Source organism: Oncorhynchus mykiss, chromosome 2 (genome assembly GCF_013265735.2).
Source record: "Oncorhynchus mykiss isolate Arlee chromosome 2, USDA_OmykA_1.1, whole genome shotgun sequence".
NCBI lineage: Eukaryota > Metazoa > Chordata > Actinopteri > Salmoniformes > Salmonidae > Oncorhynchus > Oncorhynchus mykiss.
The window spans coordinates 1,733,649-1,754,322 of record NC_048566.1 but is presented as its reverse complement, the minus strand read 5'-3'; the positions used below and the strand labels follow the sequence as shown (position 1 = coordinate 1,754,322).

Sequence of the window (20,674 nt, the reverse complement as noted above, 5' to 3'; positions counted from 1 at the left end):
TAGTGGTTGGCTCCTTCTCCTTTTAAAGGGATAGTGGTTGGCTCCATCTCCTTTTAAAGGGATAGTGGTTGGCTACTTTTAAAGGGATACTGGTTGGCTCCTTCTCCTTTTAAAGGGATAGTGGTTGGCTCCATCTCCTTTTATAGGGATACTGGTTGGCTCCTTCTCCTTTTAAAGGGATACTGGTTGGCTCCTTCTCCTTTTAAAGGGATACTGGTTGGCTCCTTCTCCTTTTAAAGGGATACTCGTAGGCTCCATCTACTTTTAAAGGGATACTGGTTGGCTCCTTCTCCTTTTAAAGGGATAGTGGTTGGCTCCTTCTCCTTTTAAAGGGATAGTGGTTGGCTCCTTCTCCTTTTAAAGGGATAGTGGTTGGCTCCTTCTCCTTTTAAAGGGATAGTGGTTGGCTCCTTCTCCTTTTAAAGGGATAGTGGTTGGCTCCTTCTCCTTTTAAAGGGATACTGGTTGGCTCCTTCTCCTTTTAAAGGGATACTGGTTGGCTCCTTCTCCTTTTAAAGGGATACTCGTAGGCTCCTTCTCCTTTTAAAGGGATAGTGGTTGGCTCCTTCTCCTTTTAAAGGGACAGTGGTTGGCTCCTTCTCCTTTTAAAGGGATACTGGTTGGCTCCTTCTCCTTTTAAAGGGATAGTGGTTGGCTCCTTCTCCTTTTAAAGGGACAGTGGTTGGCTCCATCTACTTTTAAAGGGATACTGGTTGGCTCCTTCTCCTTTTAAAGGGATACTGGTTGGCTCCTTCTCCTTTTAAAGGGACAGTGGTTGGCTACTTTTAAAGGGAGAGTAGTTGGCTCCTTCTCCTTTTAAAGGGATAGTGGTTGGGTCCTTCTCCTTTTAAAGGGATACTGGTTGGCTCCTTCTCCTTTTAAAGGGATACTGGTTGGCTCACAGGGTGCCATTTTGGTCAAACACACTGAGGTCAACACAGGCTGTGAAACATCATGACACATTGACCACCACCACACTGACGATACGTAAAGGTTGTTAAAACGAGCGGAAACGTCAACTGAGTGTTTAGAGGGCGGAGTTATTTCATTCAGCAGAGTGTTTAGAGGGCGGAGTTATTTCATTCAGCCGAGTGTTTAGAGGGCAGAGTTATTTCATTCAGCAGAGTGTTTAGAGGGCGGAGTTATTTCATTCAGCAGAGTGTTTAGAGGGCGGAGTTGTTACATTCAGCAGGGTGTTTAGAGGGCGGAGTTGTTACATTCGGCAGAGTGTTTAGAGGGCGGAGTTATTTCATTCAGCAGAGGGACTTTATAGGACTGGCCAGACATCTGGGAATCCTCCTGTGGGAGATGCTGAACACAACTAAAGGCTGGGAGGCTTTTAGTGTAGGACTGATTGGTAGTTGGGACTGTCAATCAAACCACACAGAGTGACTGACTGTCAGTCAAACCACACAGAGTGACTGACTGGTAGTTGGGACTATCAGTCAAACCACACAGAGTGACTGACTGGTAGTTGGGACTGTCAGTCAAACCACACAGAGTGACTGACTGGTAGTTGGGACTGTCAATCAAACCACACAGAGTGACTGACTGGTAGTTGGGACTGTCAGTCAAACCACACAGAGTGACTGACTGGTAGTTGGGACTGTCAGTCAAACCACACAGAGTGACTGACTGGTAGTTGGGACCGTCAGTCAAACCACACAGAGTTACTGACTGGTAGTTGGGACCGTCAGTCAAACCACACAGAGTGACTGACTGGTAGTTGGGACTGTCAATCAAACCACACAGAGTGACTGACTGTCAGTCAAACCACACAGAGTGACTGACTGGTAGTTGGGACTATCAGTCAAACCACACAGAGTTACTGACCGGTAGTTGGGACTGTCAGTCAAACCACACAGAGTGACTGACTGGTAGTTGGGACTGTCAGTCAAACCACACAGAGTGACTGACTGGTAGTTGGGACTGTCAGTCAAACCACACAGAGTGACTGACTGGTAGTTGGGACTGTCAGTCAAACTACACAGAGTGACTGACTGGTAGTTGGGACCGTCAGTCAAACCACACAGAGTGACTGACTGGTAGTTGGGACTGTCAGTCAAACCACACAGAGTGACTGACTGGTAGTTGGGACTGCCAGTCAAACCACACAGAGTGACTGACTGGTAGTTGGGACTGTCAGTCAAACCACACAGAGTGACTGACTGGTAGTTGGGACTGCCAGTCAAACCACACAGAGACGTAACTCACAAACGTCAACACAGCCAGGAGAAACATCCCGGTGGATCGACTACCACGACTACGACCAGAGTTGGTAAAAGCGACCTGACAGAAAATAACGTTAAAGGGGAAAACAGAGCTTTAAAACACCATCTGGAGATCAACACATCCCTCTGGGCTCATGTAGCAGATGAGAATATGTCTAACTCACCACCCAGCCTGAATAGACCGTTTTTCAGTCAGCGACTGCGTTAATAAGTCACTTCAGGGAGGGGGGGGGGGGGGGGGGTCACGTGTTTGTCAGGCAGACGTCCTGGGGGTTTGAGCCTCGGGGGGGGGGGGGGAGTGGCTGAATCAGGAGGAAGTTGTCACGCTAAGCAAGCAGTGTGACATTCTTTACACTCTATAATACAACACAACCCTGTGGGCTCTAGACTGGTAGCAACGGCATAGCCTGGTCCCAGATCTCACGTCTCTTCCTCGTCGTGTTAGGTACGACGACACAAACAGAGTTCTAAACCCACGCTAGCAATGTCCCCAACAACCATTCAGAGAGCTGGTCAACAGACTGCCAGAGGACAGGAGAGTTCACCTAGCCTACACTGTCTCAAACTCATTTTAAATTAGTTTCATTGGTCTACATTAACAACAAAAAATAATTTTTCCGCCCGATACCCTGAATGGAGCGCAGAATAACCCACATTATGAATGGAATTCAATGTCATATCCATGGACCAGAGTAATGCATTCTGGGAAATATTTATAGAGAATCCAAACGTGTGAGAATACGTGCACAGCCACACTGAATGAAAACATGTGCTGCGTTACTAAAACGGAGAGGAGGAGTCAGTGGTTTCAGCCACGTTACCATGACAATAGGCCTACAACTATAACAGGACTTGAAATGTCCCTCCCCCCACCCCCCTCCCCTTATCAACTGTGACACAGACCGGCTCAGTGGTGTGTTGACTTACATAACGGCTACATACCAAGTGAACCGCGGCGGAACCTCGCCTACATTCTAGTGAAGCACCGAGGTCAGCTTCACAGAGGAAAACGGTTCTCATTACAGTCGAGCGTTGAATAAGTTGAAACAAGAGGGACATTTACGGTCGTCGTTTCATTTGAAAACACTTCTAAAAACCGAGAGACAGTCAAGACACAAGCTTCTAACGCAGGGGTTTATTCCAATCCAACCCTGGAGGTCCAGACAACGACTGGCTTCCTGTTCTACCTGATAATGAACTGCACCCACCTGGTGTCCCAGGTCTAAATCAGGCCCTGACTAGAGGGGAATCACCCACCTGGTGTCCCAGGTCTAAATCAGGCCCTGACTAGAGGGGAATCACCCACCTGGTGTCCCAGGTCTAAATCAGGCCCTGACTAGAGGGGAATCACCCACCTGGTGTCCCAGGTCTAAATCAGTCCCTGACTAGAGGGGAATCACCCACCTGGTGTCCCAGGTCTAAATCAGGCCCTGACTAGAGGGGAATCACCCACCTGGTGTCCCAGGTCTAAATCAGTCCCTGACTAGAGGGGAATCACCCACCTGGTGTCCCAGGTCTAAATCAGTCCCTGATTGGAGGGGAATCGCCCATCTGGTGTCCCAGGTCTAAATCAGTCCCTGACTAGAGGGGAATCACCCACCTGGTGTCCCAGGTCTAAATCAGGCCCTGACTAGAGGGGAATCACCCACCTGGTGTCCCAGGTCTAAATCAGGCCCTGACTAGAGGGGAATCACCCACCTGGTGTCCCAGGTCTAAATCAGGCCCTGAGGAAATAATGAAAACTAACATTGAAACTGGCTTCAAGGTCCAGATTTGAGGCTTCTAATGAGTAAGACAGTTATTCTCATGACTGAGAAAGAAACAGAAAAGCAACAACAGCCTACAGCGTGATGCAGGCAGGATGCTGAGGCCTACAGCGTGATGCAGGCAGGATGCTGAGGCCTACAGCGTGATGCAGGCAGGATGCTGAGGCCTACAGCGTGATTCAGGCAGGATGCTGAGGCCTACAGTGTGATGCAGGCAGGATGCTGAGGCCTACAGCGTGATGCAGGCAGGATGCTGAGGCATACAGCGTGATGCAGGCAGGATGCTGAGGCCTACAGCGTGATGCAGGCAGGATGCTGAGGCCTACAGCGTGATGCAGGCAGGATGCTGAGGCCTACAGCGGGATGCAGGCAGGATGCTGAGGCCAAACCCCTAACCCGGACGACACTGGGCCAATTGTGCGCCGCCCTACGGGACTCCCAATCATGGCCGGATGTGATGCAGCCTGGATTCGAACCAGGGACTGCAGTGACGCCTCTTGCACTGAGATGCCTTAGACCGCTGATCCACACTCGGGAGCCCAGGGGGGGGGGGGGTGGAAAGAGAAGGGTGAAGACTGAAGAGAGAGGGGAGGGAGAGAGAGAGAGAGAGGGGAGGAAGAGAGAGAGAGAGGGGGGGAGAGAGAGGGAAAGAGAGAGTGAGAGAGGGGAGGGAGAAAGAGAGAGAGAGAGAGAGAGAGAGAGAGAGAGAGAGAGAGAGAGAGAGAGGGAGAGAGAGAGAGAGAGAGAGAGAGAGAGAGAGAGGGGAGGGAGAGAGAGAGAGAGAGAGAGTGAGAGAGAGAGAGAGAGGGGAGGAAGAGAGAGAGAGAGAGAGAGACAGAGAAAGGAGGATCGTACTACATTCAGATCCACAGAGGAAAGGAGTCACGTGGCTTTATTTCCCATTTAATATATTTCAGGCTGATTCAGTGTTAGACATTATAAAGCAGACATTTTGCATAGGAATGTGGACATTTATGACTGGGACGGTAAATGGCCCACGGTTGGTTAGGTCTCGAATAGGGAAATTAAATCCTCATTGACTTGTTGGTTTTTCTGGATATAAGATTCAGGTAGAATCCCCCATCAGTGAGGTCACTTTAGATTCAGGTATAACCACCCTCGGTGATGTCACTATAGATTCAGGTAGAACCCCCCCAGGTCACTATAGATTCAGGTAGAACCCCCCCAGGTCACTATAGATTCAGGTAGAACCCCCCCCCAGGTCACTATAGATTCAGGTAGAACCCTCCCAGGTCACTATAGATTCAGGTAGAACCCTCCCAGGTCACTATAGATTCAGGTAGAACCCCCCCAGGTCACTATAGATTCAGGTAGAACCCCCCCAGGTCACAATAGATTCAGGTAGAACCCCCCCAGGTCACTATAGATTCAGGTTGAACCCCCCAGGTCACTATAGATTCAGGTAGAACCCCCCCCCAGGTCACTATAGATTCAGGTAGAACCCCCCAGGTCACTATAGATTCAGGTAGAACCCCCCCAGGTCACTATAGATTCAGGTAGAACCCCCCCAGGTCACAATAGATTCAGGTAGAACCCCCCCAGGTCACTATAGATTCAGGTAGAACCCCCCCAGGTCACTATAGATTCAGGTAGAACCCCCCAGGTCACTATAGATTCAGGTAGAACCCTCCCAGGTAACTATAGATTCAGGTAGAACCCCCCCAGGGCACTATACATTCAGGTAGACCCCCCCCCCCCCCCCCCAGGTCACTATAGAGTCAGGTAGAACCCCCCAGGTCACTATAGATTCAGGTAGAACCCCCCCCCCCCCCCCCCCCCCCCCTAGATTTGCAGGTCCACCCCAGGTTGTGTAGTAGTAGAGAGAACAGTCTATGACTTGGGTAAAATTGTATGGCCTTCCTCTGACACCGCCTGGTATAGAAATCGTGGATGGTAGGGAGCTCGACCACAGAGATGTACTGTGCCATATGCACTGAGCTTTGTAGCTTCTTGCGGTCAGATGCTGTTTGGAGGATGATAGACCCTTTGTCTTACTTACATTGAGGGAGAGGTTGTTGTCCTGGCACCACACGGCCAGGTCTCTGACCTCCTCCCTATAGGCTGTCTCACCTCATACCCCCTGTATATAGCCTCCACATTGACTCTGTACCAGTACCCCCTGTATATAGCCTCCACATTGACTCTGTACCGGTACCCCCTGTATATAGCCTCCACATTGACTCTGTACCGGTACCCCCTGTATATAGCCTCCACATTGACTCTGTACCAGTACCCCCTGTATATAGCCTCCACATTGACTCTGTACCGGTACCCCCTGTATATAGCCTCCACATTGACTCTGTACCGGTACCCCCTGTATATAGCCTCCACATTGACTCTGTACCGGTACTCTCTGTATATAGCTTCCACATTGACTCTGTACAGGTACCCCCTGTATATAGCCTCCACATTGACTCTGTACCGTAATACCCTGTATAAAGCCTACACATTGACTCTGTACCGGTACCCCCTGTATATAGCCTCCACGTTGACTCTGTACCGGTACCCCCTGTATATAGTCTCCACATTGACTCTGTACCGGTACCCTCTGTATATAGCCTCCACATGGACTCTGTACCGGTACCCCCTGTATATAGCCTCCACGTTGACTCTGTACCGGTACCCCCTGTATATAGTCTCCACATTGACTCTGTACCGGTACCCTCTGTATATAGCCTCCACATGGACTCTGTACCGGTACCCCCTGTATATAGCCTCCACATTGACTCTGTACCGGTACCACCTGTATATAGTCTCCACATTGACTCTATACCGGTACCCCCTTGTATATAGCCTCCACATTGACGCTGTACCATAATACCCCGTATATAGCCTCCACATTGACTCGGTACTGGTACCCCCTGTATATAGCCTCCACATTGACTCTGTACCGGTACCTCCTGTATATAGCCTCCACATTGACTCTGTACTGGTACCTCCTGTATATAGCCTCCACATTGACTCTGTACCGGTACCCCCTGTATATAGCCTCCACATTGACTCTGTACAGGTACCCCCTGTATATAGCCTCCACATTGACTCTGTACCGGTACCTCCTGTATATAGCCTCCACATTGACTCTGTACTGGTACCTCCTGTATATAGCCTCCACATTGACTCTGTACTGGTACCTCCTGTATATACCCTCCACATTGACTCTGTACCGGTACCCCCTGTATATACCCTCCACATTGACTCTGTACCGGTACCCCCTGTATATAGCCTCCACATTGACTTTGTACTGTAATACCCCGTATAAAGCCTCGCTATTGTTATTTAACTGCTGCTGTGTAATTGTTACTTTTATTTACACTTTTTTTCTTAAAGTATTGTCGGTTAAGGGCTTGTAAGTAAGCATATTGTATTCGGCGCATGTGACAAATAACATTTGACTTGAACACGCGCACTAGGCTCGTTCAGAAGACAGGTTGTCGTTTTTAATGCCCTAAATATCAGGACCTGGCGGCCAAACGTTTGATTAAACAATCCAGAGACTGAAACAAATAAATCAAATGACTTTTAATGAAGGAGAACAAATCTATATACAATCCTGAAATGAGCTAGAAATGTCAATAGTAAAACAAAGCTTCAAACGACGTTACTACAGTGAACCTTGAATACAGAAAATGAACGGTGGATTCACGGAGTTTGACAAGTCAATGAGAAGTAAAATATCTCTTCCTTAGTTGTTAATTTAGTCGAAATCTAAAGGCACAACCTAGATTCTTAAGTAGTTAAACATTTTATTACTCCAATTTCGTGAAATTTACTAATTGACACGTTTTTCATTTTCATCAACAACAACTTTATATTGAAGGAATGCGTTTGATTTGACGTCCTGCACATGCGCAGTTCGCTGCGAGACGACCATTAAAACCCGATAACCTGTTTCTACGCATGCGCTTAGCTAAACCAACGTCGCCATGACATCGCTTACAAATTGTGACCGGGGATTTCTATTGGACAAGCAATTTTATGCCTTATCTTCACACGGAACTGTCATTTTAATAGAAGAAGCAATGGAAGAGTTGCTGACGTACTGACATTCAGTGCATTGAACTGGTTGTTGAACTCTGCACGCTTGGATCAAGTGGGATACATGCATTCTCTGGTCCATTTCATACTAATATACATTGTTAGCTAACTAATTATCCCCCCCCCCCCCCCCCCCCAGCGTTCAACAGAACATAGTGCAGAACATAATGCTTACATGGACAAGCCACACCAGACCAGATGCTGACTGAGCAGGAATACACAACTAACTCAAGTGATGATGTTCAGGGGGGCCTCTTGTGACTCTTTTGCAAAAGACGTATCCTCTTGTATTATAATTTTAATATATTATAATTTCTTAACATCGGTGGCTGGTTTATCAGCTTAAGTTGCCTAACCACACCAGGACATGTGAATTGTTGTCTTATAGCTGCTACCCTGTGTGTCGTGGTTTATGTGCAAGATAATGCCGCTGTTTCCAAATATTTGTCCAGCTTGTTGTCAAGACTTGGTAGTCAGAGTATACGAGTCCAGTGAGCAACATGTAGCCAGCCTTCTAGCTAGTCAGTTAGGCCAGTTAAATACCTTGATCGGTAGTTAGCTGGCTGGCTAGCAACCCGTTATATAAATCTTATCGATTTAAAAAATAATAATAATACATTGGTTTACGTGTTGTAATATTTTTTTCGCTTACCTTTGCTTTTTCCAGCGGGGTGAATCTCAAGTCATGCACAAAGGGGTTCCTACATGGAGGCGCCAGTTCCTTCTTCCCATCTCCTTCCCCAGGACACCGTCTGATGGTCGGGAACCTCATCCTCAACGAACCCGGAGAGAGGAAAATCAGGAAAAGCGACAGTAGCGAATTTGTTTGATGTTAAACGTTGTTTTGTTTCCGTGTTTGTGTCCAGCTAATTCCGACACGGGTTATTATCTCCGTTCCCAAGAGGCTGGAGGATTAACCAAGGATCATGTATTTGAAGTCGGGCGATAGCTTCCCTCGTACGCAGTACTGATGTTGGTACCTAGAATGCCAAACTGGAGTCCCCCTTCCTGGCTGCTTCTTCAGAACGCATGCGCCTAGTAGTCTAAATTGAAATCCCTTTTACTTACTCAAGATAAACATATATAAACATTTAGCAGACGCTTTTATCCAGTGCGACTTAATTAACACTAGTTAGAGTCCATATATCTTCGTGCTGGCCCCCCCGTGGGACTCGAACCCATAACTCTGGCGTTGTAAGTGCCATACGCTACCAACTAAGCCACACGTGTTCTCACATCTTTGCTGTATTTATAACACGTTTATAAACTGTTAAATGTTTGCAGAGCTTATAAGACATTATAATAATGTATGTGGTGTTTATATTTGTCCTGTTACACACAGTCTATAATATAAGTGTTTTTTTTTTGTGTGGCATTTTCGAACTTCCCCTGAGACACTCGCAGCGAGGAGGGTCACAGCCAGGGTCCCAATTGTCGAGGCTACCTGCCGTGTCTATATTGGTTCGGAATTGTGTGATTCGTTATTATGGCGCTTGTCTATTTATTTCATGATGGAATAAATGCGTTGGTGTTTCAGTCAGTCCTTGGTATTTATTTATCAGTCATTTGCACATAAAGCGTATTGTCCAGTGCCGTATAATAAGTGTTTTAAAACCAACACACTCGGTCTAAATGTAGTCTGTGACGTGGGACATTTCTTCACTTGGGAATCAAACATACTACTAATCGAATAATCTAAGAGCTGAATGAATCAATATTGCAGATTTATTTTTTGTTGCTCAGGATGCAATTTATGCCAATCATGAAGCATTGTAGCAGGCAAATGATTTTTCTCTCTAACAGTAGAAGAGATGGGAACCCTGTCCTTTTGGTTTTGCTGCTATGGCAACAGGTGACTTTCTTTCTCATTGACCCTCTCTCTTCTCCAGACGTCTAATGCAGTAGCATCAGTACAGTGTGTTTTTGCATGCTGTAGGCCTACATAGCAAATGCACAATCATTAAGCATCAGTACTGATTTAAAGGCCCAGTGCTGTCAAAAACGTCATATTCCTGTGTTTTTATATACGCTGCATGTAGAAAATAGGAAGACACCTGCTAACATAGACTGACCAGGTGATCCAGAGACTGACCAGGTGATCCAGAGACTGACCAGGTGATCCAGAGACTGACCAGATGATCCAAAGACTGACCAGGTGATCTATGGACTGACCAGGTGATCCAGAGACTGACCAGGTGATCCAGAGACTGGCCAGGTGATCCAGAGACTGACCAGGTGATCCAGAGACTGACCAGGTGATCCAGAGACTGACCAGATGATCCAGAGACTGACCAGGTGATCCAGAGACTGACCAGGTGATCCAGAGACTGACCAGGTGATCCAGAGACTGACCAGATGATCCAGAGACTGACCAGGTGATCCAGAGACTGACCAGGTGATCCAGAGACTGACCAGGTGATCCAGAGACTGACCAGGTGATCCAGGGACTGACCAGGTGATCCAGAGACTGACCAGGTGATCCAGAGACTGGCCAGGTGATCCAGAGACTGACTAGGTGATCCAGAGACTGACCAGGTGATCCAGAGACTGACCAGGTGATCCAGAGACTGACCAGGTGATCCAGAGACTGACCAGGTGATCCAGGGACTGACCAGGTGATCCAGAGACTGACCAGGTGATCCAGGGACTGACCAGGTGATCCAGAGACTGACCAGGTGATCCAGAGACTGACCAGGTGATCCAGGGACTGACCAGGTGATCCAGAGACTGACCAGGTGATCCAGAGACTGACCAGGTGATCCAGGGACTGACCAGGTGATCCAGAGACTGACCAGGTGATCCAGAGACTGACCAGGTGATCCAGGGACTGACCAGGTGATCCAGAGACTGACCAGGTGATCCAGAGACTGACCAGGTGATCCAGAGACTGACCAGATGATACAGAGACTGACCAGGTGATCCAGGGGAGGTTGTTCATAATGTGTTTTTTTTACAGTCAGTGTATATTTTCACACTGAGGTTGGAATAATATTGTGATAATGAGGATAATGCTCACTTAGTGTAAGACCTGCCCACTTAGTGTAAGACCTGCCCACTTAGTGTAAGACCTGCCCACTTAGTGTAAGACCTGCCCACTTAGTGTAAGACCTGCCCACTTAGTGTAAGACCTGCCCACTTAGTGTAAGACCTGCCCACTTAGTGTAAGACCTGCCCACTTAGTGTAAGACCTGCCCACTTAGTGTAAGACCTGCCCACTTAGTGTAAGACCTGCCCACTTAGTGTAAGACCTGCCCACTTAGTGTTAGACCTGCCCACTTAGTGTAAGACCTGCCCACTTAGTGTAAGACCTGCCCACTTAGTGTAAGACCTGCCCACTTAGTGTAAGACCTGCCCACTTAGTGTTAGACCTGCCCACTTAGTGTAAGACCTGCCCACTTAGTGTAAGACCTGCCCACTTAGTGTAAGACCTGCTCACTTAGTGTAAGACCTGCCCACTTAGTGTAAGACCTGCCCACTTAGTGTAAGACATGCCCACTTAGTGTAAGACCTGCCCACTTAGTGTAAGACCTGCCCACTTAGTGTAAGACATGCCCACTTAGTGTTAGACCTGCTCACTTAGTGTAAGACCTGCCCACTTAGTGTAAGACATGCCCACTTAGTGTAAGACATGCCCACTTAGTGTAAGACCTGCCCACTTAGTGTAAGACCTGCCCACTTAGTGTAAGACCTGCTCACTTAGTGTAAGACCTGCCCACTTAGTGTAAGACCTGCCCACTTAGTGTAAGACCTGCCCACTTAGTGTAAGACCTGCCCACTTAGTGTAAGACCTGCCCACTTAGTGTAAGACCTGCCCACTTAGTGTAAGACCTGCCCACTTAGTGTAAGACCTGCCCACTTAGTGTAAGACATGCCCACTTAGTGTAAGACCTGCCCACTTAGTGTAAGACCTGCCCACTTAGTGTAAGACATGCCCACTTAGTGTAAGACCTGCCCACTTAGTGTAAGACCTGCCCACTTAGTGTAAGACCTGCCCACTTAGTGTAAGACATGCCCACTTAGTGTAAGACATGCCCACTTAGTGTTAGACCTGCCCACTTAGTGTAAGACATGCCCACTTAGTGTAAGACATGCCCACTTAGTGTAAGACCTGCCCACTTAGTGTAAGACCTGCCCACTTAGTGTAAGACCTGCCCACTTAGTGTAAGACCTGCCCACTTAGTGATAGACCTGCCCACTTAGTGTAAGATCTGCCCACTTAGTGTAAGACCTGCTCACTTAGTGTAAGACCTGCCCACTTAGTGTAAGACCTGCCCACTTAGTGTAAGACCTGCCCACTTAGTGTTAGACCTGCCCACTTAGTGTAAGACCTGCCCACTTAGTGTAAGACCTGCCCACTTAGTGTAAGACCTGCCCACTTAGTGTAAGACCTGCCCACTTAGTGTAAGACCTGCCCACTTAGTGTAAGACCTGCCCACTTAGTGTAAGACCTGCTCACTTAGTGTAAGACCTGCCCACTTAGTGTAAGACCTGCCCACTTAGTGTAAGACCTGCCCACTTAGTGTAAGACCTGCTCACTTAGTGTTAGACCTGCCCACTTAGTGTAAGACCTGCCCACTTAGTGTAAGACCTGCCCACTTAGTGTAAGACCTGCTCACTTAGTGTAAGACCTGCCCACTTAGTGTAACACATGCCCACTTAGTGTTAGACCTGCCCACTTAGTGTTAGACCTGCCCACTTAGTGTAAGACCTGCCCACTTAGTGTTAGACCTGCCCACTTAGTGTAAGACCTGCTCACTTAGTGTAAGACCTGCTCACTTAGTGTAAGACCTGCTCACTTAGTGTTAGACCTGCCCACTTAGTGTTAGACCTGCCCACTTAGTGTTAGACCTGCCCACTTAGTGTTAGACCTGCCCACTTAGTGTAAGACCTGTTTGAAAAGCCCCCCCACTCAGACGACACCCAGACAGTCCTAGATAAATTCTTGTTTTAATAAATTGTTCTTCGCTAAGAAGTAATTGTTGTTTCTTTTTGACCATTTTAATTTGTAAACAATCACAGTAAAGCACTTTTAGTTTTTTACCCAGAAATGATTTGATATTGAGATTTAAAATAAATAAATAAAACATCTGCATTGGATCTTTAAGTCTTGGGTTGATTCCCAAATCGCACCCTATCTCCTATATAGTGCACTACTTTGGTCCAGGGCCCTAGGGGATAAGGTGCACCTAGAATCCAAGGAAGAAGGAAGGAATCCCATGTCTATTATTACTGCAGTTTAGGCGTTGACTTCCTGCTTAAGACAGTGGGAGACATGAAGTTAGTGAGGTTTTATTTTTGGGATGGACAGAATCAATAGAGAACAGCCTCAGGTCTTAGTGTTAGACCTGCCCACTTAGTGTAAGACATGCCCACTTAGTGTAAGACCTGCCCACTTAGTGTAAGACCTGCCCACTTAGTGTAAGACCTGCTCACTTAGTGTAAGACCTGCCCACTTAGTGTAAGACCTGCCCACTTAGTGTAAGACCTGCCCACTTAGTGTAAGACCTGCCCACTTAGTGTAAGACCTGCCCACTTAGTGTAAGACCTGCCCACTTAGTGTAAGACCTGCCCACTTAGTGTAAGACCTGCCCACTTAGTGTAAGACATGCCCACTTAGTGTAAGACCTGCCCACTTAGTGTAAGACCTGCCCACTTAGTGTAAGACATGCCCACTTAGTGTAAGACCTGCCCACTTAGTGTAAGACCTGCCCACTTAGTGTAAGACCTGCCCACTTAGTGTAAGACATGCCCACTTAGTGTAAGACATGCCCACTTAGTGTTAGACCTGCCCACTTAGTGTAAGACATGCCCACTTAGTGTAAGACATGCCCACTTAGTGTAAGACCTGCCCACTTAGTGTAAGACCTGCCCACTTAGTGTAAGACCTGCCCACTTAGTGTAAGACCTGCCCACTTAGTGATAGACCTGCCCACTTAGTGTAAGATCTGCCCACTTAGTGTAAGACCTGCTCACTTAGTGTAAGACCTGCCCACTTAGTGTAAGACCTGCCCACTTAGTGTAAGACCTGCCCACTTAGTGTTAGACCTGCCCACTTAGTGTAAGACCTGCCCACTTAGTGTAAGACCTGCCCACTTAGTGTAAGACCTGCCCACTTAGTGTAAGACCTGCCCACTTAGTGTAAGACCTGCCCACTTAGTGTAAGACCTGCCCACTTAGTGTAAGACCTGCTCACTTAGTGTAAGACCTGCCCACTTAGTGTAAGACCTGCCCACTTAGTGTAAGACCTGCCCACTTAGTGTAAGACCTGCTCACTTAGTGTTAGACCTGCCCACTTAGTGTAAGACCTGCCCACTTAGTGTAAGACCTGCCCACTTAGTGTAAGACCTGCTCACTTAGTGTAAGACCTGCCCACTTAGTGTAACACATGCCCACTTAGTGTTAGACCTGCCCACTTAGTGTTAGACCTGCCCACTTAGTGTAAGACCTGCCCACTTAGTGTTAGACCTGCCCACTTAGTGTAAGACCTGCTCACTTAGTGTAAGACCTGCTCACTTAGTGTAAGACCTGCTCACTTAGTGTTAGACCTGCCCACTTAGTGTTAGACCTGCCCACTTAGTGTTAGACCTGCCCACTTAGTGTTAGACCTGCCCACTTAGTGTAAGACCTGTTTGAAAAGCCCCCCCACTCAGACGACACCCAGACAGTCCTAGATAAATTCTTGTTTTAATAAATTGTTCTTCGCTAAGAAGTAATTGTTGTTTCTTTTTGACCATTTTAATTTGTAAACAATCACAGTAAAGCACTTTTAGTTTTTTACCCAGAAATGATTTGATATTGAGATTTAAAATAAATAAATAAAACATCTGCATTGGATCTTTAAGTCTTGGGTTGATTCCCAAATCGCACCCTATCTCCTATATAGTGCACTACTTTGGTCCAGGGCCCTAGGGGATAAGGTGCACCTAGAATCCAAGGAAGAAGGAAGGAATCCCATGTCTATTATTACTGCAGTTTAGGCGTTGACTTCCTGCTTAAGACAGTGGGAGACATGAAGTTAGTGAGGTTTTATTTTTGGGATGGACAGAATCAATAGAGAACAGCCTCAGGTCTGAAGAGACCAGTTCCTCAGATAGCTGCCTGGCTGTGTGTGTGTGTGTGTGTGTGTGTGTGTGTGTGTGTGTGTGTGTGTGTGTGTGTGTGTGTGTGTGTGTGTGTGTGTGTGTGTGTGTGTGTGTGTGTGTGTGTGTGTGTGTGTCTGTGTGTGTGTCTGTGTGTGTGTGTGTGTCTGTGTGTGTGTGTGTGTGTGTGTGTCTGTGTGTGTGTCTGTGTGTGTGTGTGTGTGTGTGTGTGTGTGTGTGTGTGTGTGTGTGTATGTGTGTGTGTCTGTGTGTGTGTGTGTGTGTGTGTGTGTGTGTGTGTGTGTGTGTGTGTGTGTGTGTGTGTGTGTGTTGGAGTTACACCACTACTCTATAAGCTGACAACTGGTCCTACAGCTGTTGTGTTTAAAACACCAGACCTGTGGAATGAGTTACCATGACAATGAGACTACACTGGCGTACAGAGTTAAAGATATGTAGAGAGAGTTGGAGGATCTGTTCATTGTAATATGGTACAGTTCAAGAATTACATAATAATCATGTGGATAGTTTGGTGTAGTATTTGGTAGGCACATATTATTACTGAACAATTTCAATTTTTTTTTTACTGAGTTACGGTTCATATAAGGAAATCAGTCCATTTAAATAAATTCATTAGGCTCTAATCTATCGATTTCACTTTACCGGGCAGGGTCACAGCCATGGGTGGGCCTGGGAGGGCATAGGCCCACCCACTTGGGAGCCAGGTCCAGCCAATCAGAATGAGTTTTTCTCCACAAAAGGGATTTATTACAGACAGAAATACTCCTCAGTTTCATCAGCTGTGCTGGTGGCTGGTCTCAGACAATCCCGCAATTGAAGAAGCCAGATGTGGAGGTCCTGGGCTGGCGTAGTTACACATGGTCTGTGGTTGTGAGGCCGGTTTGGACGTACTGTCAATTTTTCTAAGACAACGTTGGAGGCGGCTTATGGTAGAGAAATGAACATTAAATTATCTGCCAATTGCGCTGGTGGACATTCCTGCAGTCAGCATGCCAATTGCACACTCCCATAAAACTTGAGACATCTGTGGCATTGTGTTGTGTGACAAAACTGGACATTTTAGAGTGGCCTATTATTGTCCCCGGGACAAGGTGCACCTATGTAATGATCATGCTGTTTAATCAACTTCTTGATATGTGACACCCCTGACAGGTGAATGGATTATCTTGGCAAAGGAGAAATGCTCACTAACAGGGATGTAAACAAATTTGTGCACAAAATTTGGGAGGGAAAAAGCCGTATGGAACATTTTGGGGATATTTCACGTCAGGTCATGAAACATGGGACCAACACTTTACATGTTGCGTTTATATTTTTGTTCAGGACAGTTGGACTCAGTGTATTTGAATGGTGCAGAACCCCCACCCTGGTGCAGAACCCCCACAACTGGCATGTTATTTTCTCAGTATTTCATACTCACTGATCTCAATCCATGCATTTTTTTCTTTTGAGTTTTTAAAAAGCAGTGTTCAAATCTATTTTTAGACTACCCATCAGCCTGTGGGTCAAGTGCACACCACTATACAAGTGGTGTGCATTTAGAGTGACTTCTAGAACGATCTAGAATATAGAAGAACAAACGCTCCAAAAAATCCCATCTCAACTCAATGCTGCCATCTCCTGGTACGTTTCATAAACTGCAGAAAATAGGCTCGCGTCTGTAATTTGGCAGCTTTTGAGGTTGATAGTCCTTTATAGCCGTTTTGGGTTGTTTGAGTGGTAGTTGTTTTGGGTAGTTTGAGAGGTAGTTTGTAGTTGTTTTAGGTTGTTTGTGGTTGTTGTTTTGGGTAGTTCGTAGTAGTTGTTTTGGGTAGTTTGTAGCAGCAGTTTTGAGTTGGTTGTAGTAGCTGTTTTGGGTTGATTGTGGTAGTTATGTTGTGGTTGTATAGAGCAGCAAGCTTTGTATGAGGACCTGATGAAGCCTGAGTCAAGATGCCTAAAATCCATATACCTTTATTGGAGAGGCCCAAGTTAAGATGCCTAAAATCCATATACCTTTAGTGAAGAGGCCTACATTTTTATTTTACATTTTTATTTAACCGTTATTGAACTAGGCAAGTCAGTTAAGAACAAATTCTTATCTACCATGACGGCCTACAAAAAGTCAAAAGGCCTGTGGGGACGGGGCTCTAAATAAATAAAATAAAAATATAGGACAAAACACACATCACGACAAGAGAGACAACACAACACTACATAAAGAGAGACCTAAGACAACACTACATAAAGAGAGACAACACAACACTGCATAGAGAGAGACAACACAACACTACATAAAGAGAGACACCACAACACTACACTACATAAAGAGAGACAACACTACACTACATAAAGAGAGACAACACAACACTACATAAAGAGAGACAACACAACACTACATAAAGAGAGACACCACAACACTACATAAAGAGAGACCTAAGACAACAACATAGCAAGGCAGCAACACATGACAACCCAGCATGGTAGCAACACAACACTACATAAAGAGAGACCTAAGACAACAACATAGCAAGGCAGCAACACAACACTACATAAAGAGAGACCTAAGACAACAACATAGCAAGGCAGCAACACATGACAACCCAGCATGGTAGCAACACAACATGACAACAACATGGTAGCAACACAACATGGTAGCAGCACAACATGGTAGCAACACAACATGGTAGCAACACATAACAACAACATGGTAGCAACACAACATGACAACAACATGGTAGCAACACAATATGACAACAACATGGTGGCAACACAACATGGCAGCAGCACAACATGGTAGCAGCACAAAACATGGTACAAACATCATTGGGCACAGACAACAGCACAAAGGGCAAGAAGGTGGAGACAACAATACATCACACAAAGCAGCCACAATGGTCAGTAAGAGTGTCCATGATGGAGTCTTTGAATGAAGAGATTGAGATAAAACTGTCCAGTTTGAGTGTTTGTTGCAGCTCATTCCAGTCGCTAGCTAGCTAAAGCCCATATCTTTAGTGAAGTGGCCTAAAACCCATATCTTTAGTGAAGGGGCCTAAAACCCGTACCTTTAGTGAAGAGGTCTAAAACCCATACCTTTAGTGAAGAGGCCTAAGCCCATACCTTTAGTGAAGTGGCCTAAAACCCATACCTTTAGTGAAGAGGTCTAAACCCATACCTTTAGTGAAGAGGCCTAAGCCCATACCTTTAGTGAAGAGGCTTAAAACCCATATCTTTAGTGAAGGGGCCTAAAACCCATATATTTAGTGAAGGGGCCTAAACCCCATATCTTTAGTGAAGGGGCCTAAAACCCATTCCTAAAGAGGCCCAAGTTAAGAGGTCTAAGCCCAGACCTTTAGTGAAGAGGCCCAAGTTAAGAGGCCTAAGCCCAGACCTTTAGTGAAGAGGCCCAAGTTAAGAGGCCTAAGCCCAGACCTTTAGTGAAGAGGCCCAAGTTAAGAGGCCTAAACCCCATACCTTTTCAACTCCAATCAAACTACATAGGTTTGCAACCAGGAGTCAGCCACAGAAATGTCACACCCTGATCAGTTTCACCTGTCCTTGTTATTATACCCTACTGTACTGCACAGTTCTCTTCTGTGCTATGCTGTCCAAACTTGTGAAACATAGATGTCTATGATTGGTTCAGATTTGGTCTGGCCAGGACGAACTGACCAAATTTCAACTACTTTTCAACGTCCACAGACGTACAGTGTTGGTCGGTGCTCAGTGGGTGAGGTTGCTTGTAACAGTAAATGGAAAGAGGGTAGGTGGTAGGTGTCAGTAAGAGCTGGGAGAGCTGACATTAACTGGATGGAGAGAAAACAAACACCATTGTAAATACAACCCATATTTATGCTTATTTATTTTCCCTTTTGTACATCGTTACAAGACTGTATACATAATATGACATTTGTAATGTCTTTATTCTTTTGGAACTTATGTGAGTGTAATGTTTACTGTTCATTTTTATTTTTATTTCACTTTTGTATATTATCTACTTCACTTGTTTTGGCAATGTTAACATATGTCATAACGCCAATTAAGCCTCTTGAATTTAATTGAGAAGAGAGAGAGAGAAGAGACAGAGAGAAGAGACAGAGAGAGAACAGAGAGAGGACAGAGAGAAGAGAGAGAAGAGAGAGCGAGGTTGTCCTGGGCCCAGTTTCCCAAAAGAATCTGATGGCATCTTAAGGCTATAGTTCCAAGGATGAACCATGGTTCTAATGATGAACTAATAGCCTTAAGATGCTTTTGGGAAAGACAAGTTGTCATCTCTCCACAAGAGATTAGGGGAGCAGGGCACAGACTGTTTTCACAGTCTTGCTTTGACCACCAGATGACCTGAAGAGAGAAAACAGTAATTAGCTGAACATAACAGAATGCCAGTGGAAGGGAGGACAGTAACAGGAGACACTATGAGCTGAACATAACAGAATGCCAGTGGAAGGGAGGACAGTAACAGGAGACACTATGAGCTGAACATAACAGAATGCCAGTGGAAGGGAGGACAGTAACAGGAGACACTATGAGCTGAACATAACAGAATGCCAGTGTAACGATTGTCGTCTGGGGGAGAAGAAGAGGACCAAGGTGCAGCGTGGTAAGTATTCATAATAGTTTTAATATAACGAATACTTGAACAAAAAACAACAGGCCAAACAAACAGTTTTTACAACCCATAGTGGGAAAACAGGCTGCCTAAGTGTGGTTCTCAATCAGAGACAACGAATGACAGCTGCCTCTGATTGGGAACCATACCAGGCCAAACACATAGAGACCTAACACACAGAACAAAACATAGAATGCCCACCCCATCTCACGCCCTGACCAAACTAAAAATAGAGACATAAAAAAAGGAACTAAGGTCAGGACGTGACAGCCAGTGGAAGGCAGGACAGTGGTTTGTGACCTCTATGATTTCTCGTTGTAGATAATTCAATTGCTATAATTACATTACTGATTTTGAGGTAACTCTGTTACCGATTTCAATGACGTGTTTTAATCATTTTAATAATTCATAAACAAACTTGATTTGAGTTTAAACACTATAACTAATTGGTAGGTCTACCTTCCGTGAACTGTCATGATCCCCTCCCTCCTCATGAGGGAGAGACATGTGAAAATATCTTAAATGGCCAATCAGCCGTTGCCACATCCATTTGGCCAATCAGCCGTTGCCACATCCATTTGGCCAATCAGCCGTTGCCACATCCATTTGGCCAATCAGCCGTTGCCACATCCATTTGGCCAATCAGCCGTTGCCACATCCATTTGGCCAATCAGCCGTTGCCACATCCATTTGGCCAATCAGCCGTTGCCACATCCATTTGGCCAATCAGCCGTTGCCACATCCATTTGGCCAATCAGCCGTTGCCACATCCATTTGGCCAATCAGCCGTTGCCACATCCATTTGGCCAATCAGCCGTTGCCACATCCATTTGGCCAATCAGCCGTTGCCACATCCATTTGGCCAATCAGCCGTTGCCACATACATTTTGTTGGACTTATAAATGAATGATGTGTCCCTTTTTTGATTCTTGA

The 20,674-nt window shown here is 46.1% G+C and overlaps 1 protein-coding gene across 2 annotated transcripts in view; it reads right to left on the bottom strand.

The window, feature by feature from the left end:
* Positions 1-9,025, bottom strand: part of LOC110514512 (lysophosphatidylcholine acyltransferase 1) — a 49,641-nt gene extending 40,616 nt beyond the window's left edge. For both annotated transcript variants that reach the window (XM_036935139.1, XM_036935148.1), the window contains exon 1: positions 8,706-9,025. In XM_036935139.1, the coding sequence (XP_036791034.1) occupies positions 8,706-8,825 (120 nt within the window). In that variant the 5' untranslated portion in view covers positions 8,826-9,025. The remainder of the gene's footprint in view (positions 1-8,705) is intronic.
* Between the last annotated feature and the right edge of the window lie 11,649 nt (positions 9,026-20,674).